The sequence below is a fragment of the Dipodomys spectabilis genome, unplaced genomic scaffold, assembly GCF_019054845.1.
Source record: "Dipodomys spectabilis isolate Male_0828 unplaced genomic scaffold, ASM1905484v1 ptg000017l, whole genome shotgun sequence".
Taxonomy (NCBI): Eukaryota; Metazoa; Chordata; class Mammalia; order Rodentia; family Heteromyidae; genus Dipodomys; species Dipodomys spectabilis.
Window position 1 is genome coordinate 4,878,712 of NW_024870694.1, and position 24,572 is coordinate 4,903,283.

Below are 24,572 nucleotides of genomic sequence, written 5' to 3' on the forward strand. Positions count from 1 at the left end.
CTTGGGACTTAGGAGTGCCAAATGGAGCCACTTAGAGCCTACATTGGACCTGGGCTGAAATGCAGGTGAGAGACAAGCCTAGCTCATATCCGGAGATGCCATAGCTGAGGCCAACACAGGAAAAGGAAACTGTCCTTCCTTCAGCAGGACCTCAGCCTCTCCCTGCCAGCCCAGCCTTCACTCCTACCAAATGTGAGCAAAGCTGAAGCCCCACTGCACCAAGTGGCCGTGCTGCGCTCAGTGTTCAAGGTGACACCCAAAGAAGTGGGAACAAAGCAGCTGCACCCCAGCAGGTATGGTCTTTCTGTACTGGCTTTTACTGGCGGCCAACTGCCCTCCAGCTCCTGCAGAAGGGTCGTGGGAAGGAGAACGTGTCTCACACAGGAGGTCAGCAATGGTGGGCTGGGAAGCTTGGGGGCTTTGTACTCCCCTTGTTCCTCGGCTGAAAAAGAGAATGAAGACACGTACTGAATATTGAGCTCATGGCCCCTGCTTCCCTGGCCTACCCTTGCCTCTGAGAGGAATAAGTGCAGTAGATGCTAGCTAGAGTGGGTGGCTATGACTTAGCTGCGATGGACTGGAGTCCCCTAACCGGAAAATAATACTGCTCTGGCCTGTGGGAGCCAGGATCAACTTACCCTGGATCCTCTAGGCTCATCTGGGTGAGGGTCAGCAGCCTCCGGTCCCAAGGACAGCAGCAGGACAGTCACCAAGCCTCGCCACTCCTTGGAGGTCCCTCCCAACCCTGTCACAACCAGGCACAGCACTGTGGTTGAGCTTTGGAGGTCTTAGTTTCCAGCTTGTATGGGGGGTCACCTTGTTCTGCAGGCTGCCTCTGTCCTGAAATGTTCCATGTCCCCAGGCTCTCTGCCTCCTCCCCTCCAGCACAACCCCTCCTGGCCACGTTGATGGCCAGAGGCGCTTCCCTAAGACCCTTGTAAATCTTGTGTGGGGCAGAAGACACCTCCAAGGCCACTGAGCCCTTCCCAAGTCAGAGGTGGGTCTGGGGCTTCTGTAGAAAGGCTGTGTGATGCTGCTGCTGGGCGGGTGAGTGGTCTCCACCCAGGTGAAAGGTGATGCATGATCTCCACTAAGATGAGTCTAAAGTATTCTGAGCTAGGCCTCAGAGACTATAGCTTATTTAATTAGTTGGCTAATAGAAAAGATGGATTTTCTGTACATGAAAGCACTTAAAAATTTATTAGTTATACACTAATCTTAGTCTAAACCTGAGATTCACCAGCTTTAAATTCACAGGCTAAATCTGGCCTTCCAGTTGTTTTATTTTTATCAATAAAGTTTTATTGAGACACAGCATGTTCATTCACTATGCATTGTTGGTGGATGCTTTTGTCCTACAAGAGCAAAATGGTATAGTTGCACAAAAGATGGTATGGCTCACAAAGCCAAAATTGTTAACTATCCAGCCCTTCAGAGGAAGCATTTATAGCTCCTAGCAATCAACTTGATCCCAAATTATTCCAGAATAAACTTCATGGGCAACCAAAAAATTAGCTGTACTCTTTTGTAGGTATTCACTTTTTGAATTGTAAAATAATAATTACATGGCCCTGGCAAAATGGCAAAGCAGGGTAGATAAAACTAAATTCTCCTTTGTTCACCTTGTTAATCCTGACCTCCTTTTCGCACAAAAGTAACCAGTGTACTGTGTTTATTACCCTTCCACACATGTGTATGCATGTACACATGTGTGTGTGTGTGTGTGTGTGTGTGTGCTGGTCAGTGTGTTTTTCATCATGTCTTTTCATTCTCTTTTGCAATCAATAGCACCACTTGGAGATTATCTATGTCTGTATGGAGCTCTACTTCAATAAGTGTACCTGCCGCCTAAGATTTCACAGTATAAAATCACTTCATTGAGCCAGTGCTTCGTGACAGGTATTTAAGCTGTTCTGATGTTTCAGGCTTATCACTGGCCCTCAGTTTGTATTACATATGTGAGCTGGCATATGGGGTATGCTAGTGTTTCTCTAAAGGAGACACTGGGGAGTTGAATCCATTCGTTACAGCTTATATGTGGTTTGATTTTGGAGTTGTCTAGCAGCTCTCCTCCGTGCCTAGATCACCCTACACCTTGTCATCAGAACACTTGCTGTCTATTCTGTAGTTCATTTTATTCCCTTGGATGAATAAAAATGATGACCTGTTTTACTTTGTTTTATTGATGGCCTACTATTATAACCTCAATTGCAATTGAGGTTGAACATTCTTTTCCTTTTTTTTTGGTGCCAGTCCTAGGTCTTGAACTCAGGGCCTGGGTGGTATCTCTGAGCATGTATTTGCTCAAGGCTAGTGCGCTACCACAAGAGCCACAGCTCCACTTCCTATGGGTTTTTTTTTTTTTTTTTTTGGTAGTTAATTGGAGATAAGTCTCACAGATGTTCCTGCCCAAAGTGGCCTTGAACTAAAATCCCTAGATCTCAGCCTCCTGAGTAACTGGGATTAAGGGGTGTGCTACCAGTGCCCAGCAAGGATTCCTTTCATGAAATTCTTGGTTGTTGTATTTCTTTGACTTAAATGTCCTACTCATGCCCTTAGTTTATTTTACATTATGTTTTTTACTTATTTGTAGGAATGATGGATTGATTGATATTGATTGATTGATTTTATGGTAGTGAGGATTGAACCCAGGGCCTCATGCACAGTAGATATCTCCTACCCCGCACTCTACACCTGAGCTACATCTCCAACATTCCATTACCTATTCTTGATGTGGTAATCCTATGACACATATGTATCACTTCTTTTTGTTGTTAACTTTCTTTATAGAATATTTCTAGTTGAGCTGGGCGCCGGTGGCTCATGCCTGTAATCCTAGCTACTCAGGAGGCTGAGATCTGAGGAGGATCACGGTTCAAAGACAGCCCGGGCAGGAAGTGGCGCTGTAGCTCAAGTGGTAGAGCGCTTGCCTTGAGCTGAAGAGCTGAGGGACAGCGCCCAGGCCCAGAGTTCAAGCCCCACAACCAAAAAAAAAAAAAAAAAAAGACTATTTCTAGTTGATATAAATTTTTACTACTGTTGTTCTGGTTGTTATTTTGAAGTCACTAAATTTGTGTATTTTGGTCTGTGGAGCTTATTTCAGGAAGCTCTCTCAGCTTCTGAGATTGGGAAGGTATTTGGCAAACTTTCTTGTAATACTTTAATCACTTAAAAAAAAAAAAAGAGTCAAGCCAGGCTCTATTGGCACAATCCTACCTACACAGAAGGCTGACACCCAGAGGAGAGATGTTCAAAGCTAGCCTGAGCAGGATAGTCCACGAGACTCTAATTCCAATTAATCAGCCCAAAACTTGCCTGTAAATATGGCTCAGTAGTAGAATATCAGTTGAGCAAGCTGGAGATGCTAGATACTAGAAAAAAAGATGCCTGATACTAGAAAAAAAGATTGTTCATCCTCATGTAACTTATTTGAATGAATTATTTCAGTGTCATTTATGAAAAGTTTATCTTTTCCCTATTTTAAATATCCCCTATTATGCAGAGGTGACATGTTATTCATCACAGGAATTCCCACTTATACATGTGGGTGTTCTGCCTTTTTTATTGATTTCCTCCTCCTGAGGAGCTTTTACCTACCTTCTTTCTTTTCTTTTTTTTGTCTTTTCTTTCTTTTTTTCTATCTTCTTTCTTTTCTTTCTGTCTTTCTTTCTTTCTTCCTTCCTTCCTTCCTTTTTTTTTGTTGGTTGTGGGGCTTGAACTCTGAGCCTAGGTGCTGTCCCTCAGCTCTTCAGCTCAAGGCTAGCTCTCTACCACTTGAGCCACAGCACCACTTCTGGTTTTCTGGTGGTTTATTGGAGATAAGAGTCTCACAGACTTTCCTGCCTGGTCTGGCTTTGAACCATGATCCTCAGATCTCAGCCTTCTGAGTAGCTAGGATAATAGGCATGAGCCACTGGCTCACAGCAAGCTTTTACCTTTCTAACTGTTCTTTCTCTTAGCAGAAAACCTATGTAGTCTGATATTTTATCAGTTGCTTTATTGAATTCTCTTAATGGGAATGATATTTTCTTTTTGGAATTTGCATGTAGACAATCATATTATCTAACTACAGTGAGAGGGTTTTTTTTTTTTTTCTCCCTTCCTTTCTTACTTAGCTGAAGAGGATTTTGCCTTATTGCATTTCCTTGGCCCTTAAGAACACTGCTGAACAACAGTCCTGGCAATAGGCAGTCAGGGTCCATTTCTACCATTGTGTGGGCTGTACACTTTACAAGTCTAGGGTGGATTGTTCACAAAAACTTAGATGTTCTAGGTATTTTTTGTAATCTGCCTAATTTGAGTCACTTTTATTTCATATTGTGAGCTTGTATTCCTTGGAGCCTTCTTTGATTCTTTGAGCTTAGGGTTGAGACTATGTTCCTCCAAAGGATTTGTATTTACCTTTGCCAGGAGTAGATGGCTGCTGGTCAGAAAGTAACAAAGCTGTCTTCTACCCTTTGTTCAGGCCTGTAGGAATGGCTAGAGGTCTCCCTGAGTTTTTTCTCTGTCCTCTTCTCACCAATCCTCAATGTTTCAGAGAGCAGTACTTTGGGTTATTTTATTTGCATGGTGATGGGACTCAAGTACATAGCAGAACTGTGGGCTCTTCATCAACAAGATCAGTGACTCAGGAAGGGGAGCAATGTTGATTCAGACTGTGGATGCAGTTGCTGGCTCTGTTCTCTGAGCCATCCATCCCAGCCGTTCCCTTACTCCAGATATTGTGTGATGCACGAGGAGCATGGGAAACCCCCCCCTCCCCCCCACACTTTGCATTTAGGGCTGAGATTGGGCAGAGCTCTCTGTCTCCCAGAACCTGCTCCTCTGCCCACACCTCCTGCACGTCTATGAAATGCTTTAACAAGCCGTAAAAGTGAGAGAAAGAGACACAATTTACTCTAAGTTCCAAACAAGGGAGTCAAGGTATAAAATGGCAGGTGACAAGAGCACTACACGAACTGAACAGGGCTAGGCAGTCAATTCAGATGACATTGTGGCCTGCTGAACACTGGAAACGGGGACAGAGTGTACTCATGAGCCGATGCCAGCCGCCACCTCTGATCCACATAGAGTAACAGCCTTCTGACCTCGTGGGTCTGGTGACTGAGTCCCTGAAAGCACAAAGGCCAACTTTTATTTATGGTCACATGAAGGTATCAGATGAGCTCTCTTACTTGAGTCCATAAACTGTGACGTTCATTTATTTATTATTAATATCTTAATTTTTCTAGCCGAATGATCCCCAGAGCCAAAGAGGAGGAACACTTTACTCATTGTATATACCTGAACCATTTCAAAAGAATTTTAAACATATGATCTCATTTTACCCTCACCGCCGTCCCTGGAATTGTGTGATAAAATGTAACTTAGGTGGCATATCTGTGTATAGTATAGAAAGAATCAGAATCAAGCAGAAAGAGAAAAGGTCCTGCTTACTGGCCTTCATCACTCAAGCCATTCTAGCACCCTGCAGGCTTCTTTATCATGTCCCATTGCACTGCAGGGAGGAGCCTGCTGCTTGCTGTCTGTAGGTTACTGGCCTCTTCATGTGAGGCTGTGATTTCAACACATCCCCGTGCACAAGTGACTTAATAAATCCACCAATCTTCTCCCTGTATTGGATGAAGCCAACAGTTTCATGCTTCTCTTATAATCCATCTATTCTTACATTATTTCCCCCTTCTTTCTTTTTTCTCCCTCTTCTTTTCACTTAGGATCGTCTCACACCAAATATACACTGAACAAATAACTGTTTTAATATTTATTTGTCAGTTGTGGGGTTTGAACTCAGGGCCTGGGCACTGTCCCTGAGCTTTTGTGCTCAAGGCTAGCGCTCTACCACTTTGAGCCGCAGTGCTACATCCAACTTTCTGGTAGTTAATTAGAGATAAGAGTCTCATGGATTTCCATGCCTGGGCTGGCTTTGAACTGTGATTTTCTGATCTCAGCCTCCTGAGTAGCTAAGATTATAGGCATGAGCCACTGGTACCTGGCCCAATAACTGTTTAGGGTATGGCTTATTTCTCTTGTTTGTCTTCTCGGCTCCTCTAGCTCTAGGACAACCCAAAAAGATTTTTTTTCTTTCATGCCAGTAGTGGAGATTGAAATCAGGGCCTGGGTACTGTCTTCAAGCTTTTTTTTTTGCTCAAGGCTAGCACTCTACCACTTGAGCCATTCCTGGCCTATTGGTGGCTAATTGGAGATGAGTCACATGGACTTTAGAGCCTGGGTTGGCTTCGAATTGTAATCCTCAGATCTCAGACTCCTGACTGGCCTGAGCCACTGGTGCCCTGCCAAGAAGATCTTCGCCATCCCATCTTTTCTGTGTGCTGTAATTTTCTATGTGCTCACCTGGATTTCTTAGGTCCTTACTCCTCCAAGTAGGATCTGCGTACTGGTTCCATCAACATCACAGAGAGATTGCTGGAAACGCAGGAGCCTTAGATCTCACACCTTTGAACTGGAAATTTGCCTTTTAGAAGCTGCAAGGTGGTTTGCATGAACATTAATGCTGCAGAGTCAGCTCTGAGATTTTAAGCAAAGGTTCCAGATTGACTTCAGCAGTGGGGATTGTGATGTAGAAATCTCAGCTGCTCATACCCTGGCTGCTCAGGAATTCAAATGTGGTTCAAAACTGAGATCATTCAGGATGAATGTGGCGGGTGGACCAGGCTACCTCTGTATTTCTTGCTGTGGTTCTTTTCATGCTGGGTGCTACTTTCCCTCCCATTTCCTTTCTGCTGCCACTGTGCCTCCTGGTCTCTCCCTTCTCATGGCTTGCTTCACATCTGCCTTTTCTCCTCTCCTGTGTGCTCTGACTGCCATGCACAGGCATAACCGAGACTGTTGGCACTCAAATCAGACTTACAGTTTGGTTTTTCCTTTCAGTGTCCTTTAAACATTTCCTTGACAGTTATTTACTCATTAAAATACTTAAGTGGTGGGGAAATACATATAAGAAAATGTATTAGCTTAATCATTTGTGTGGGGATGGGGCAGGTGAGGTGTGTACTGGTATTGGGGTTTGAACTCAGAGCCTGAGTGCTGTTCCTTAACTTTTTTGCTCAAGGCTAAAACTCTACTACTTGGAGCTACAACTCCATTTCCAGCTTTTTGGTGCTTAAGTGGAGACTGATTGATTTGGTGATTGATTGGAACGTCTCAAAAGCTTTCCTGCACAGTCTGGCTTTGACGTGTGATTCTCGTATCTCAGCCTCCTGAGAAGCGAGGATAACAGGTGTGAGCCACCAGCACCCAGCTACCCTATTTTTAAGTGTACAGTCCATATTATGTATATTGGCATTGTTGGCAGCCAATTTTCAGGCCCTTTTCATCATATAAAATGGAAATGCTTGATCCAGTAATCAATACCTAGTGCTCTTTCTCTGGCAATTGTATTCTTTTTTTTTTTTAATTTCTTTGAGTGTGATTACTACTCTTCATATAAGGAAAACCAGACATTATTTGACTTTTTGTAATTGACTTATTTCAGTTGGCATAATACTATTTGCATGTTTCAGCATTTTACCAAATTTACTTCCATTTCAAAACTGAATAATATTCTATTGTGTGCAGATACAACATTTTTTTTACTTGTTTAGCTGGGGGATTGTTTTCTATTTGTTTTATAATATTGGGGATTGAATCCAGGGCCCTGCACATGCTAGGCCACAGCTCTACCACCTAACTATACCCCTGGCTCAATTCATTCATCTGTGATGAGCATTTGGGTTGCTTTCCTCCTTTTAATTATTGTGAATTGTACTGCTATGAAAATAGGTGTGTAAGTATCTCTCCTAGACCTCGATCTTAGTCATTTGTGTGTGTGTGTGTGTGTGTGATTACTAGGCATGTATATATTTCCCTAGTGATTAGTGATGTTGAACACCTTTTCAAGTGACAAGCAGTCTTGGTGTTATTTCTTGTTGACAAACAATCTCCTTTTAGTGAAAAAAAAAAAAGCTTACCATGTATCTTATGGTTAAAACAAATAGTTTACACTGTAGGATTTTCTAAACCCTTCAACTTCTTAGAAGGCATGATTAAGTGTTTAGACAGTAGTAGTCTACTTACTTCCTGAAAACAGCCCCTCACCACACATTACTATGGTACTAGTTCTTGTTCAGGTTTGTTTTTCAACTGCATAACGCTGTGGCCACACAGAGTGACACTGTGACGTTTGTACATCCAAGTGCCCTGAATATTGCAGTCTTGTCTGCATTGTCTACAAGCGTTTTGGAATCTCCCCCTGGGTGTGATGACTGCTTTGGTAGGAAAGGAAACAACTTCAAATCTCCCTTTATTTCTGACTCGTTCCTGCAACATTTTAGTGTCTATGAATATGGTGGCAACTAGCAGTGCTCCAGCCAGCTTACCCTTGAAGGAGGTCATTTTCTACGCATAGAGCCTAACATTCAGACTCTGGCAGGATCTGAAAGTAGATATCTCTTGTCTGCAATTACGCCATCCTCCATGGGCCCCGGAAAGCCTGTGGCTCTTTCTTCATGTATCTGGTCCATCTGGCCAGGGGTATGTGTGTGTTGTGTGGGGGGCTGCAGAGCAGCTGGCCCTCACCACAGTAGTGTTTGCAATAGTCCCCTCTGCAGGGAGACTGCAGACAGGAAGCTGTGGACCTGCATCTGTAACACTCTTTCCCCTCCTGGAATTGCCTCTGGAGGGCTGGAGTTCATACACACCTGTTTAATGATTAAGGAGGAGAGGAAGTTACGCCTTTTTAACCAAAAGCTTTCTTTGACCTCTATTCTATAAAGAAGGTATTTGATGGGCCTCTTCTCCACACCTTACGCTTCACTGTTACTCCTACTTTGCTACCCTCCCTCCTCCTCTCACCTAAACCTATTCTTCCCCCGCTCGGAGCTGTTAGAAAGAAAATGAATGACCTGAATCCTTACAATGCAGGTAAGATTTAAGAGCAACCACGTGGCCCCCTGAGGCCAAAGCAGTTCCAATCTTTGCCTTCCAAGCTTTGCCCAGTCAGTGGAGGTTTCCTTCTGGAGGCCTTTTAGTTTCTAGGTGTCACTACAGACCCTTCCTCCATCTCAGAAGCCAACAGCTTAGCATCTGACCCCTTCCATGCCACAGCTCTTTCTCTTTAAAATTCATGTGATTTAGTTGGGCCCATCTGGAAAATTCTAAGAAAACATTCACATGTTCTAGGATTTCAGGTATGAACACTATTCTGCACACCACAAGGACACACTTAAAAGTAGTATAAAGATATGTCCCACCATTCATTCATTCATTCATTCATTCATTAAGGTATTATGTCACTTGCTCTTTCTAATGGTTGTCATTTATCATTATTTCCTTTTCTTTTTCTTTCTCAAAAATACATATTTTGGTTAGTACCTAACTCAGAAGCTGTAACTTTGTATTTCTTTCTTTCTTCCTTTTTTTTTTTTTTTTTTTTTTGTTGTGGGGCTTGCACTCTGGGCCTGGGCACTGTCCCTCAGCTCTTCAGCTCAAGGCAAGTGCTCTATCACTTCAGCCACAGTGCTACTTCCAGCTTTTTCTGCTTATGTGGTGCTGAGGAATTAAACCCAGAGCCTCATGCATGCAAGGCAAGCACTCTACCACTGAGCCACCTTCCCAGTCCTGTAACTTTGTATTTCTTGACTTAGGGAAGATTTCTCAAGTTGTGTAAGCTTCAGATTCTGTGGAAGTGGACTGGACACCTCTATCAGCCCATTGACTTCAACAGTGAAATTTCTTCTCCAAACACCACTGGCCAGGGAGTCCTCTTGAGGTCAGGGTTGGCCAGCGCTCAGCACAGGCCAGCCAAGGGACTGGGAAGGGCAGATGTGGGCACACCTGTGTCTTAGACAATGATTCTCCTATCTTGGTGATCTTGAAGAGGCTTTACCTGTACAAAGTGCAGTATATAACAGCAGCCTCGAAGAACAAACCAGCCTGGTGTGCTTGGGGGCAAAAGATGATAAAAGTCCCCAAGCTATTTTATGCCGGGCACATTGGCAGATGCCATGATTGCCATGGCTTCTCTGGCTGGATGTTGCTCCCATTGATGATCACACACTACAGCTTTCTGGCCTTTCTCTGTGATTCTTTCCTAGTCTCCCCGTCAACCAGATGCCTTTCAGAAGACCAGGTTTTGAGTCTGACTGGTATGGGCTCTGATTCCGGCTTCATCTTCTCTTTCTCCTGAGCAGGGAGAGCAGCTCAGGTGTGTATGCTCTGCGTAGCCTGACAGTACCACATCCCCTTCATGGAGAAACACCACACTCATTGATTTAGGAGCATGCTAAGAACATAATGTTCTCTATGATTTTCAGTATGAATACTGAATTTTACTTTTGTTTGTTTGTTTGTTTTTGGTAAAAGCCTCCTTGAAGAAGTATTTTACTTTCACTGAATACAAGAGACCATCATTTCAACCCTCTTCTGGCTAGATTTCCCAGTCTAAGTGCTTAGATGCCTTACTCAGAAGCAAATACTGCTGTATTGGGCTAAAACTACACATCTAATTGGTCTTTTGACACTGATATGAAGGTGAGAGAAGGTTGGTGCATTTTCCTGTTCCCAGAGCACCATTCCCGTGCGAGGTGCAGGAGCAGGGCTGGTCTGTTTCTAATAAAATCCCAGATGTTCGGAAATCATTATCTGCTGTTGTATAATAACAAATCTCCCTTACATTTATTAGGTTAAAACAATCCCGGGGTTGGAGTCTGGTGGCTCTCACCTGTAATCCTATTTCATTAGGAGGCTAAGGTCTGAGAATCATGGTTTGAAGTCAGTTGGAGCAGCAAAGTCCAAGTCTGAGACTTTTATCTCCAATTAACCAGCAAAAAGCCAGCAATAGAGGTGTGGCTCAAATGGTATGGTGTGTGCTTTGAGCAAAAAAGCTAAAGGACAGTCCCCAGGCTTCCCAGCTCTGAGTTTAAACTCTAGTATCAACACACACACACACACACACACAGACACACACACACACACACACACAGACACACACACACACACACACACACCTCACCTCCACCATCACTACCACCAGCAGCAGCGGCAGCAACAACAAAACCCAAACAACTCTGTGCCGGACTGGGATGTGATCCTTGTACTCATGCTTTCTTGAGTCACTGAGGATGACAGGTATGCGCCACTATGCTCAGTCATTGTACTTCCCCTGTAGTTAGGATGACAGGCACGATCACTGTATCCACCCATTGGCTGAAATGGGGGGAGGAGGGCTCTCAATTTTATTTTTGCCCAGGCTGACCTCAAACCACAATCCTTCAATCTCTACTTTCCAAGCAGTTATATCACAGGCTTGAGCCACTGTGTCTGTTTATCTCTCTATTATCTTTTTAAAGATTTTAATTGGTATATAATACTTGCATATTTTATGGGGTATAGAATAATAATGCAATACATATGTGCAGTCTAGAATGGTCAAATTGATTAGCATTTCCATCTGTTCAGACATTCATCATTAGGAGCATGTGGACTCTTCTAATTATTTTAAAATACATCATAAATTGTAGACTAGAATTGCCCTTGCTGACCTTTGAATCACTGGAAACCTTTCTTCCTGTCCAATTGGACTTTGATTGCCATTATCTAGCCTCTAACTTTCCTCTTCACTCCCTTTCCTAATCTTTACTGAGCAGTATTCTGCTCCCTTTTTCTAAGAAACAAATCATATTTTTAGCTCCATAAATGAGTGAGAACAGGAAAGTCTTTGTCTTTCTGTGCCCCACTTACTTCATTTAACATAATATACTTCATTTTGTTCTTGATTCCCAGAAGTGACAGATTTCATTATTTTATGGCTGTAAAAGATAACACTGTGACACATTTTTTAATCTACTCCTCTACCAACAGACACCTGAGTTGATTCCAGACCCCAGGCATTGTGAATAGTCACAATGGAGGTACCACTTTTGCAAACTGATTTCATGTCCTGTGTGTGTGTTTATGATTAGTGAAATTGCTGAGTTGTATGGTGAACCTCTGTTTTTGAGGAATATTGGTATTTTTCCATAATGCTATACTAAGTTGTATTCCCATCAACAATGTGCGAGAATCTGCCATACTTTGAATCTCATCAGCATGTTTTTAGTTTGTGTTTTGGATAAGAGCCATTCTTGTCCCCAGACACCCAGAAATGACATCTCATTGTCTTTTAATTGCATCTTTGGAGCATTTTTCCATACACTTATTGGCCACTTACATATTTCTTTTGTCTATTCTGATTATTTGCCCATTTTAATTGGATTTTTATGATGAGTTTTGTGAATTTCCTAGATATCAATCCTTTGTCAAATGAGCAGTTTGTGCATATTTTCCCCCATCTGTAGGCACTCTCTCTCTCTCTCTCTTTCTCTCTTTCTCTATCTATCTCTCTGTCCTGGGGCTTAAACTCAGGGCCAGGGCACTGTCTCTGAGCTTTTTTTACTCAAAGCTAGTACTCTACCACTTGAGCCACAGCTCCATTTTCAGCTTTTTGATGGTTAATTAAAGATAAGAGTAGAAGAGATTGAAGATATAAGCAAAGAAAAAAAGCTATACAATTGACCATGTATATTTGAAAGATGAATAAAACTAGATGCCAAAATCTGAACGGTGATTATATGAACCAATAATAATATCATTAGAGAGAGAAATCCAACTGACATATGCACCCAAAAGCCTGAGCTGGCTTTGAACCAAGATTTTCAGGTCTCAACCTCCTGAGTATGTAGGTTGTCTCTTTACTTCACACACACACACACACACACACACACACACACACGTGAAGGTGATGTACAGAGGGGTTACAGTTACATAAGTGAGGTAATGAGTGCATTTCTGTTACCTCTTCCCTCGCTCTCTCATTTCCTTTACTGTGCAGAAGCTTCTTAATTTGATACAATCCCAGTTTTCCACTTTTGCTTTTGTTGCTACATTTTTGGATTATATATTTGTGTGTATATGTGTATACACACACACCTATATAATTAAAATCTTTGTCACCATCTTAGAATGTTTCTCCTTGTGTTTTGTCTCTGTTTCTACCATTTTACCTATGTTTTTCATTCAAGTTACCTTTCAGTTTCTTCTTTTCTCTTTAGTGCCTTCCTTTTCTATCTCTTGTGGCTTTCTTCCTTCCATTTTTCCTTCTTCTCGGTTACCAAGCCAAATACCATATTCCTCTATTTATTGCAGATATATTAGGCATTTTAACAAGCATACTTTATTAATTAAAATCTAAGTCATTTACTTTCTTCTTTTCTCTCAACAATATAGACCACAGACAACTTGCACTATGGCCATCCACCGCCTGACTTCTATTGGGTGCATATGTCAGTTGGATTTCTCTCTCTAATGATATTATTATTGGTTCATATAATCACCGTTCAGATTTTGGCATCTAGTTTTATTCATCTTTCAAATATACATGGTCAATTGTATAGCTTTTTTTCTTTGCTTATATCTTCAATCTCTTCTACTGTTTATTTAAACATGTGTGTGTTTGTTGATTTGGGGAGTTGTTGCATAGTTACTTGTGCTGAAGTTGCTTTTGCTGACTCGTTCATGGTGCTGTATTTGTGTTTGGTTCATGATTTGTGAGCTTTTGCTTATAATCCTTGGAAGTTATTCATGTAATTATGTCCTGTGGATGGAAAGGAGAAGGTGGGCTCCTTCAGTGCAGAGCAGCTGCAGATGCCTTCCTGGGTATCCGAGAGAACTGTTAACCCAGGGGAACTTTACAGCAAATCCTCGGTTGCAGGTTTTTGTGGACAACTCAAATATACCTTATTTCTGCAAGCCGATATAAAGTTAGAATTATGACGTGAACACTTAGGAGAGATTCTCTTTCCATATTCGTGCAGTTCAAGTTTCTAGTCCATTAGTATGATTCACAGTTTTCTAGAAATCTAAGATCAAGGACAAGTTAGTTCCCTGTTCACTATGAGAGATGAAATGTTGGGTGCCATCTGTTGAATAATTTCAACAGAATTTATTCTCTGAATGGAAATTTTCCTGGGACATTTATTTTGGTTTTGGAAAAAGTTAGCAGCATCTATGGAAGGTTGCTCTGGACAGGTGTGTGTGTGTGTGTGTGTGTGTGTGTGTGTGTGAATGAGTGTGCACCAGTACTGAGGCTTGAATTCAGGGCCTGAGCACTGTCCCTGAGCTTTTGTGCTCAAGGTTACGGTTCTGCCAGTTGAGCTATATAGCTCCACCTCCAGCTTTTTTGGTATAATTGGAGATAAGAGACAACCAGAACTTTGTTGCCTGGGCTAAGCCTGAAACTGTGATCTTGAGATCTCAGCTTCACCTGGCTCCCTAGACAGACTTTTGAGCATGGTGAGGTCAGTTGCTAATTTCTACTCACCATCTTCAGTGCCCATTCCAAGTAGAATTCATGTCACACTGTGGAGAGGGGCGTGGCCTGGGAAAGACATCTTGAGCACGGCTCTATTAATGAGCACAAGTTCTTATTCATCTACTCACACTCCCCCATACCATGGCGGAGGCCTCTTTCTTCTACACTGAGATCCTGGCTCCACTCTCACAACTGTTTGGTTTTTCAGTTGAAAGTCTTGCTTCTTCTCAGTATTTCAGTGCTCTCTCTTTCTCTCTGGGATCTTGGACCACATCACACCTGCAAGACCATCCTCCCTCAAACTCCTCAGCTCCCGAAGTCATTTGGAACAGTAGTGTGTCCTATGAGCCATTCACTCTTCAAGCTTTTTTTTTCAAGTTGTGGGACTTTAACTCAGGGTTTAGGCACTGTCCCTGAGCTCTTTTACTCAAAGTTAGCACTCTGCCACTTTGAGCCATAGCTCCTCTTTGGTTTTCTGGTGGTTAATTGGAGACTTTCCTGACTGAACTGACTTTGAACTGTGATCCTCAGATCTCAGCCTCTTGAGTAGCTAGGATTACAAGCATGAGCCACCATGTTCAAGCTTTGACCAGCCTCTTCAACTCATCCTCTCAAGTACTATTTGACCCGATCCAGACCGCCTCTCCTCCTCTTTCTCTTCTCACTTCTTCCTCCTGATAACCCCGTCTCTCCCACAGGTGTTCTATCCTAAGACATTCTATACAGGATGTCACAGTTCCAATTCAAACCCTCTCCCACATTTTTGTTTTCCATGACAAGTCAGCTCTTTGGCCTAGCACCAGACCCACATGTGAGCCATGTTCAGAAGGCACAGTCCCTAGCCGGTCACTGTCCAGCCCTTTCATGCTCTATTTTTTTTTCACTTCTAGTTCAAGAGGCTAAGAAGAAAACCTGGAGATGAGACCTGAAGGAAGATGGAGCCAGGCTGCCCCTGTGGCCTGTGAAGAAGCAGACTCGGTTTCAGGAAGGCCCACCACCGATGTAGACGAAGAAGATGGCAGTCCCCAAATCTGCCGTGTCTGTGGGGACAAGGCCAATGGCTACCACTTCAATGTCTTGACATGTGAAGGCTGCAAGGGGTTCTTTAGGTAGAGTCACGCACCGACCTTCGCTCACCTGCTGCCATGGGTACACTGGGGCACATCGAACTGGATCTTCCCTTAGCCCTCCATGCAGTGCCTCAGAGGCCTCAGTTTGCTCTGTCTCCAATCTGTCTCCATTCAAACGAGCCATTTCTATAGCAGAGGAATCTTTCATCTTCCATTCTTGCTGGATGTACCCAGTCAAGGTCCCCTTCCCTTAAAATACTCCTTGTTCCTCATGGGTTCTTGAATAAAAGATGAGTCAGTAAAAATGGAAAGAATAGGGAAATCCAAGGGGCAAGTGTTCAGTCTTATAGGGAAATTAAGTAAAGATTGGGCATACAATGAATGGATAAAATAGTCTCATCTCGAAATAGTCAGGGAGGAGCCACAAATGAGGGACTAAACTATTCCATCTCAAAAGCAAGGCAGCCCTGGGCAGAAGATTCATATTGTCCAGCTGAAGAAACAGAAAGACTAGAGTCAGGCAGCTCAGCAAGGCTACTTTCAGCACAGAAGGGAGGGGAGAAAGGAATGGGCGAGGAAGGATCAGACCACCCCCACCTTTGAGTCCTTATTTATTCCCCCAATGGCCAGCCTCATTTGGCTCCCTCTTGCTTCCTGGTGGCTGAATATTCACCTTTCCCCACAAATCCTAAAGATGGGGTACTGGTCAACATGTGGGTAGAGCACTCAGACTTCTGCCCCAGGACATAGGAGGAGGACCCCCCCCCCCCGAGCCTCACTGTAGTAAGCTGTGTGTTGTGACAAGTTCAGTGTCACCAGAGTGAAGAGCCCCCAGCTGCCATGGCCAGGCCTTGGGGACAGACCTCCAGGGCTGCTCCTGCAGCTAGCTGGGCGAGCCAGGCCTCTCCTCTGAGTAGCGTGTGGCCCCAGCGGCCTGGCGTCCCTGGCCTAGTTGGGAGCCAGGCGTTTCCAGCACGGTGCCGCAGTTGCCCCCTCTACTCTCGCAGGAGGGCCATGAAACGCAACGTGCGGCTGAGGTGCCCCTTCCGCAAGGGCACCTGCGAGATCACGCGCAAGACGCGGCGGCAGTGCCAGGCCTGTCGCCTGCGGAAGTGCCTGGAGAGCGGCATGAAGAAGGAGAGTGAGTGATGGGCGCCGGCAGGCTGTCCGGGCACCGTGCGCTCTGGGTGGGTAGGTGGGATGGGGGGCGGGGGGTCCCCGGGGAGAGGGGCTGGGGGAGGGACGCTGGGGGCGCACACCGTGGCCAGACACGGGGGGCACTCACTGGTGTGCACACACACTGTGCGCCTGGATGTGAGCGCGCACGTGTGCGTGGAAGGCTGCAGCTGCTGGTTTCTTCTCACCTGGATGAGGAGGGCACGCGTGCACAGCCTGCTTCGCGGCCCTCCCCACCCCGCAGTGATCATGTCGGACGCTGCGGTGGAGCAGAGGCGAGCCCTGATCAAGAAGAAGAAGAAGGAACGTCTGGAGGCGCAGCCCCCCGGGGTGCAGGGCCTGACCCCCGAGCAGCGCATGTTGATCGCGGAGTTGATGGACGCTCAGACGAAAACCTTCGACACCACCTTCTCCCACTTCAAGGATTTCCGGGTAAGAGGCCTTTCCACCTGGCTGCAGCACCTCATAAGCCCCAGTGGGTTTATCCCTCGCCCCCAGGGATTCCTACAGGGGAGACTCAGGGAGGTCCTGGACTCAGGAAGCTCCAGAACCTTGGGGGGATTTGTTAGGAATGCAGATTCCCAAGCACTTCTCTGAAGTGGGAGACAAGACTCCCTGGGTTGGAGAATCTCTGCCCAGTCTTCCCATTTTAGGTCTGAGGCTAAGCGGAGAGGAGGCTAAGTAAGGTCCCAGCCTGTGGATGGCATAGGGGGATTTTTGAAAGGTCTGCTGGAATAATGATCTTTCTGTGGGCCCTCCCCCAGGGCCTCTCTCCCTGAGTGCGCACAAGTATCTCAGGTGATCTGCCCCAGCTCCCCGAAGGGGATTCGATTGGCCCAGAAATCTCAGCTTCTGCCCTTTCCACCTGTAGCTCATGAGCCCCACAGTAGGGATGCTTGGGAGAAACATCTGGAAGGAGAAACACCCTCACTCCCACCCTCCACATGGACCAGGCATGAACACGTTTGGCCATTCATTCACAGATTCACAAAGCATCACCCGATAGGCCCAGAAAGAAGGAACAAGGGCTGAGTGTGCATGCGGCCGCGCATGGACCTGCATTTGTCAGGTGCAGTGGCCATGTGGGGCATGGATGGAAACATCTCCATGAAAACACACAGCCTGTCCCCTCCCCCGCCTCCTGTGTGCATTCTAGCTACCAAAGGTGTTCAACAGTGAGTGTGAGACCCCAGAGCTCCTGCAGAGTCCACTGGGAGAGCCGTCTCTCAACTGGAGTGAGTTCAGGAAAGAGCTCTGTCCCATGAAGGTTTCTCTGCAGCTGCGGGGGGAAGACGGCAGTGTCTGGAACTACAACCCCCCGGCCTACAGGGATGGCAAGGAGATCATCCCCATGCTGCCCCACCTGGCTGACATGTCAACCTACATGTTTAAGGGTGTCATCAACTTCGCCAAAGTCATCTCCTACTTCAGGTAGGCCATGAGGGTTGAGGGGGGAAATGTGGAGAGGAAAGGAAATGGCCCAGAGGTTCACAGGATCTGGGGCAGGCCCCCAGGAGTTTAGGGGATGGACTTCAGTGGCAAAGGAGAGTCTGTTAACCCCAGCAAAGGGCTGTTGTATGAAATAAGAAATGTCTCCCCAAATAATGGCCACTTCGTGGACATTCAGGTAGCAATTCCCTTCCCTTTTCCACCAGAAGGGCAGAAATCACAATTGGACTTTTTCAGAGCCAAGAATGAGTTGGATGGGAAAAAGAAAGAATTCCAGAGAGGGAAAAGAGAAGAGAGAAGGGAATAGACATTGGACTTCCAGCTGTCTGCTTCCAAGGGGAGGATGGGTGGCACTGACATCCAAAGATCCAGGTCTAGACATAGCTGGACATAGAGGTCACAGCCAACTGGGCTCATCAGGCAACCCAGTACCCCTTGTGTGATGAGAACCTAGTCTCATAAGATAAAGTCTCAAGGACTGGAGAGGGTGCAGGGTATATTTGCCTTGGGGCTAGCCACCTTGCTTGCTAAGCCTGGACAAGTGGGGCTGAATCACACATGCAAAAAGCCTGGATTTCATTGGTAGGAAGAGGGCAGGTGCTAATAGCCAGGCTCAAGTCATCCAGGCTGTCCGGAGAGAAAGGGCAGAAAGAAGTATGTGCACATTAATACTGGGAGCGATTATCTCCACTCTACAGAGCTCAAAAAGGAGTGACATGTATGGGACTCTGCACTCTGGCAACAGCTCTAGGAGGCGCAAAGACAGCTTGGCTTGAAAAATGAGCACAATTTACTTAGGTGATGCTCTAAGTAGAGCAACTGAGGCAGAAGAAGGCTAAGAAACAAGAGCTAAGACATTGACTGTAGGCCACTGGCTATGTCAGAAGTTGGAGAGGATGGGCCAGGTTGTAAAGCTCCTAGATGTCAAGCTAAGTGGGCCTGGAGGGCTCCCGAGGGCAGCGGGAGAGGAGAGGATGCTGTAGGGGAAAGTCACTTGCTTGGCTGGACTGTCATGGGCAGAGACTGGAGGGAGCCATAGTCCTCTGGAGGAGTCCTTCCTGCCTGTTTTCCTCCTCCTTTTCCTTCTCCTCCTCCTCTTCCTCTCCTCCTTCCCCTTCTCTCCTTTCGTCTCTCCTCCCTTTCCTCTTCCTCTCCTCCTCCTCTACCTCTCTCTTCTCCCCCTCCTGCTTTTCCTCCGCTCATCTGCCTCTCTTTCTTTTCTCTTCCTTCCTCTCCTCCTGCTGCCTCTTCCCTTACCCCTCCCTCCCTTTTCCCTCCTTTCCTCCCCCAGGCCCCTCCTCTCCCTGCTTCTCTTCCTCTTCCTCCTCCAACTCCTGGATTATCGGGGTGGCCTGTGGGTAGTTTCCTGGGAGCTGTGATCCCCTCCCCATCCTTGCTGCCAGGGACTTGCCTATCGAGGACCAGATCTCCCTGTTGAAGGGAGCCACCTTTGAAATGTGCGTACTGAGGTTCAACACGTTGTTCAACACAGAGACGGGGACCTGGGAGTGTGGCCGGCTGGTCTACTGTTTTGAAGACCCTGAAGGTGCCCTGGTGGAGGGAGGTGGGGAAAGGAGGAGGCGGTGGTGGGAGGGAGGAAGCTACAATAGGCTATCCTGGGCTGGCAGGGCAGGAAGACTGGGCAACGGTGAGGGAAGGCTGGCTCCTGGGTCAGTGTCCTGTTTCTCCATCAATATACCCATCCACAGGTGGCTTCCAGAAACTTCTAGTGGATCCTGCGATAAAATTTCACTACATGCTGAAGAAGCTGCAGCTGCATAAGGAGGAGTATGTGCTGATGCAAGCCATCTCCCTCTTCTCCCCAGGTGATGGCTTTGCCCAGCTGGTGTCATTTCCTCAGAGGATCTGCCCCTATCCCACCCACCCTCTCCCCAGGGAACTTTCCCACCACTAGCCTGGCTCCCCTACTCAGCCCCCAGCTAGACTGCAGACAGGATGGTTTCTCTGGGTCAGTGGGGTGACGCAGAGAGCGCCAACGGGCCTCCTTCCCAGCCCTGCCTGGGTGACTCCTCCAGCTTTGAAGGTGGGGAGGGGTGAAGGGGGGAGCCTGCCTTTGTCCGGCCTGCCCTTGCTGATACCATTCCCTTCCCTTCGCTCCACAGATCGCCCTGGTGTAGTAGAGCGCAGGGCAGTGGACCAGCTACAGGAGAGATTTGCCCTCACCCTGAAGGCCTACATTGAGTGCAGTCGGCCACAGCCTGCCCACCGGTGAGAACAGGCAGGGAGAAGGCTGCCTAGGGCACTGGGATCCTGCTTGCAGCTCTGCCCTCCCGCTCTCTGCCTGCCTGAGCCTCTCAGGCAGCAATATATGTCTGAGGTAGCCTCTGACATCTCAGGCTCTGGGGATGCATCCTGTGGCCTCCACCGAGACCTGCCCTTCCTGGTTAGCTCTGGCACCAGCCTAGCCATGATGAAACCAGAGGCTAGATCAGATGAAGGGACATTTGTCTGCTCTTATCAAAAACCAGATGCCCCCTCCTACAGGGTCTTCTAGCAATGGCCAGTAATGAGCCATAATGATAGTGCAGATAACGATACTGACCATAAGACAATCTCAACAATTATTATTTATTGGGAAGTGCTGGCCACAATGCCCAACAATTTGTGTGTTATTATCTTTAATCGCCCCAGAATGTAGTTGTAACAGTGTCCTGTAAAGGGCTGAGGCTCAGGGCTATGGCCTAGGATTCTACAGAGGGGTGGAGACTGGCATGGGCTCAAAACAGACCAAAACCAAAGCATAAGCTTTAACACTTTCCCAGGAAGAGTAAAAACCAAGACCAGGAAGGAAGCAACCTATCTGGTTCTGGTTGCAACTCAAAAGAAGGCTACTTGGAAGGTGGCCTCAACAGAGGCTCCCACACCCTCACTGGACCTTAGTATTCCTACATTCTAGTGTCCAGTCTGATGCCCACAGCCTGAGGACCAGGAGAAACTTGGGTCACAAAGAGCCTGATGTCTTGAGGATTAAGGCAGTCAGCCCTGGTACTAGAGCGTTGACTTGAAACTCAAATTCTCCCTTGGCCCACACCAGCTTCCTTTTGGGCTCAGAAGAAGATGAGATGCTAGAAGTGGCCATGTCAGTCTTCCCTCTGTATGTAGCCAAGAGGCTGGAGGTGCCAGCCAGCTTTCTTTATCTTCTGGAGAGAAGGAGGCATGTAGTGTATCCAGACACTAGATCCAGAGTTAAGTTCAGGAAGAGAGCTGAGTCTGCAGGTCCTGGCTCCTGGATTTTAACCAAGAAAGTGATCCCTGGTCCCTTTTCCCTAACCTATGTATTTGATGGCTGTAAGTCAAATACATTTATGCCTGTAAGTGCCTTTCCCACTAAGATCTCTATGTACTACTCAAGGCTTTTAGGACTTTAGCCTCTGGGTGGGGTGGGATTACAGCTTCTACCTGAAATGCTGGCATGCCGTCTGCCCTCCTTGTAGATGAGCTAAAGGAATTGGATGACCTGAGCTGTCCCGAGATTGACCTTGCACTCTCAGAGATGTGTCCAGGGGGCTGGAGGATGGGAGAGAGGGCGGCTGTATCTCCATCCTCTTCCTCCGGCTGACCCACAGGTTCCTGTTCATGAAGATCATGGCTGTCCTCACAGAGCTACGGAGCCTCAATGCTCAGCACACCCAGCAACTGCTGCGAATCCAAGATACCAACCACTTCTTCACCACCCCACTCATTCAGGAGCTGATCAGCAACACAGATGACTGAGAAGCTGTCTCTAAGTGAGGCTTCTGTGGGACAGGCAGACCCGGAGCCCTCCGCCCGAGCTGCCACTTCCAGGGCTACACAGATGGACACCGTGATAGCTCACACTGCCTTGTGACCCCAGCCTGGCAGGCATTTCTCCAGAAGGGGACTCAGTTCAGCAAAGGAAAACTACAGACCCCATGTGGACAGTACTAGCTTAAAGTTCAGGTCTATCAGGGTGGCAAAGCTGCCCTTCCCTTAGACAAAGCCCTGTGGTCTGGGAATAATCTCTAAATCCCACTAAGTCCCAAATCCCACAGAAGTAATGGGGTTGGGAGAGAGAAGGGGTGAGCAGGCCGGGGCCAAGTGATGGTCCACACTCATATACCAGCTCAATGGCTTGGCTTTTCATCGGCATTTTTAATGTTCAACCCCAACACCCAGCCACTTTCTAGCTGCTCAGAGGATTCCAGGCCTGTGTCCATCATTCATGCAGTGACTTCTTATCTTCTAGAGAAGCCAGGAGGCCTGCATTACATGCAAGAAGCGTGTCACGACCTTGTTCTGTGCACATTATTCTGGGTCTGTGCATCCACAGACCCAAATACATTAATACTATCAAGACCTGCTTGAGTTGGTATGCAGCAGTGACTGGGATGTGGCTTCTGACCTGAGTTTATAGTTAAGAAAACAAAGCACTTGTTATTAATAGTTCCCCAAACCCTGTCATAACAAACAGTTATTACAAAAATCAAAACAAGTGACATATGACATAGCAGAAGGAACTTTACATGGAGGCTGAGCTGCACTGGGTTCCGTGAGACCAAGGTGCCAAGGACAGGTCCCTGTGGGAAGACAGGGGCTGCCTGTCTGACTTTGGGTAGGTATATCCACTCCCATTCTGACTGGGGCCTGGCTTCAGATGTGTGGCGACAAGCCCAAGGTGACAGTTAGTAAATGTGCCACTTGCATGCACTGATGTTCCTGTGCATCTCTTCTCAAAGGGTGTAGAAGTGTCTGCCTTGCTCACAACCATTTATGAATAAAAATGTTATTTCCACAATCTACACTTCACTTTACATAAGAATGAGGCTTAGCAAATAGATTCCTGGGTTTCATGTGAAGTCAAGGCAAGGAGATTTAAGTAATAAATTTTAGGCCAGATATGTAAAACTTTTGTGATCTCCTTTTTGGGGAAAGAAAGAAATGTGGGAGTAGGGAAATAGAAATTTTAACAAATGTACAACACGCCAGGCACTGGTGGCTGACGCCTGTAATCCTAGCTACTCAGGAGGCTGAGATCTGAGGATCGCAGTTCAAAGCCAGCCTGGGCAGCAACATCCATGAGACTCTTATCTCCAACAAACCACCAGAAAACTGGAAGTGGCACTGTGGCTCAAGTGGTAGAGTGCGCGCCTTGACCTGAAGAGCTGAGCATCAGCACCCAGGCCCAGAGCTCAAGACCTATGACAGACAAAAAAAAAAAAAAAAAAAAAAAAAAAAAGAGCACAACATGATGTAATCTCAGCACTCAGGAGGCTAAGGCAGGATCAAGAGTTTGAGATCAGCTTGGACCTCCATTGTGAGACCCTGTCTCAATATATACATGTATACGTGCATATTTTACTATTTTATTACTGCCCTTTATACCTACCTGTAGACTCCGCTGGTATAAAAACATAAACATGATTTAATTTGTTCATGAGTGTTCTGTACAAACACTTAAATGCATATAAATGTAAGACTGATTTTACCTTTTTTGTGTGTATGCTGTTATTGGGCACTGTCATTTGGCTTTTTCACTGAAGGCTGGCACTCTGCCACTTGAGTCACAACTGTACTTTTGGCATGTTGGTAGTTAATTGGAGGTAAGTCTCATGGGCTTTGAACTGTGATTCTCAGACTTGAGTTTCCTGAGTAGCCAGGATTACAGGTATGAACCACCAGAGACTGGCACTGAATTAATTTAAAATATGTTGTTACAAAAAAGCTGCAAGCGGGGCTGGGAAGGTGGCTCAGTGGTAGAGCGCTTGCCTTGCATGCTCGAGGCCCTGGGTTCGATTCTTCAGCACCACATAAGCAAAAAGAAAAAAGCCGGAAGTGGCGCTGTGGCTCAAGTGGTAGAGCACTAGCCTTGAGCTGAAGAGCTGAGGGACAGCGCCCAGGCCCAGAGTTCAGGCCCCACGACCGGACCCAAAAAAAAAGCTGCAAGCAATTGAGTTGCTTAATGCTCAGCATTGCCCAGGCCCAGAGTTCAAGCCCCATGACTGACCAAAAAAAAAAAAAAAAAAAAAAAGGCTCAGCATTTTACAAGAAGCAGGATTTTTGTTTTTTGCTAGTCCTGGGACTTGAACTCAGGGCCTGGGTACTGTCCCTGAGCTCAAGGCTAGCACTCTACCACTTGAACCACAGTGCCATTTCTGGCTTTTTCTGTTTATGTGGTACTGAGGACTCAAATCCAGGGCTTCATGCATGTTAGGCAAGCACTCTACCACTAAGCCACCTTCTCAGCCCCAAGCAGGATAATTTTTGAGGAATCACTAAGTGAAAGTAATAAACTTATTCTTTCTCCTACCTTTAGATTTACTAGTCTCTCAATGGGCTTCTTTACTCCAGGCTGGCACTCTATCACTTGAGCCACAGTTCTACTTCCTGTTCTTTTTTTGCTGGTAACTAAAGACTTTCACTGACTTTTCTGGGCTGGCTTTGAACAGCAATTCTTAGATCTCAACCTCCTGAGTAGGTAGGTATACAGATGTGGGCCACTGGTGTCCAGCTAACACTGGTTTTGAAAACAGGGTCTTGCTTCCTGCCTGGAT

The 24,572-nt window shown here is 46.1% G+C and overlaps 1 protein-coding gene across 2 annotated transcripts; it reads left to right on the forward strand.

Moving 5' to 3' along the window:
* Nucleotides 1–32: 32 nt before the first annotated feature.
* Nr1i2 (nuclear receptor subfamily 1 group I member 2) lies at nt 33–22,919 on the forward strand. Of its 2 annotated transcripts, XM_042667339.1 has the most exons (10): nt 33–293; nt 1,789–1,899; nt 15,235–15,453; nt 16,422–16,555; nt 16,835–17,022; nt 17,747–18,021; nt 19,443–19,585; nt 19,749–19,865; nt 20,163–20,268; nt 21,627–22,919. In XM_042667339.1, the coding sequence occupies exons 3-10, from the start codon at nt 15,263–15,265 to the stop codon at nt 21,772–21,774; spliced, it is 1,302 nt and encodes a 433-aa protein (XP_042523273.1). In that variant the 5' UTR covers nt 33–293; nt 1,789–1,899; nt 15,235–15,262; the 3' UTR covers nt 21,775–22,919. The 2 variants fall into 2 exon arrangements, with proteins under 2 accessions (XP_042523273.1, XP_042523270.1); XM_042667336.1 differs by lacking the exon at nt 1,789–1,899.
* Nucleotides 22,920–24,572: the final 1,653 nt, after the last annotated feature.

Excerpts from the sequence above, each read along its gene's own strand:
- Nr1i2 (XM_042667339.1), top strand. The coding sequence starts at position 15,263 with ATGAGACCTGAAGGAAGATGGAGCCAGGCTGCCCCTGTGGCCTGTGAA. Across the intron at positions 19,586-19,748 it reads CTGTTTTGAAGACCCTGAAG|GTGGCTTCCAGAAACTTCTA; the intron begins GTGCCCTGGTGG and ends ACCCATCCACAG. Across the intron at positions 20,269-21,626 it reads CGGCCACAGCCTGCCCACCG|GTTCCTGTTCATGAAGATCA; the intron begins GTGAGAACAGGC and ends GCTGACCCACAG.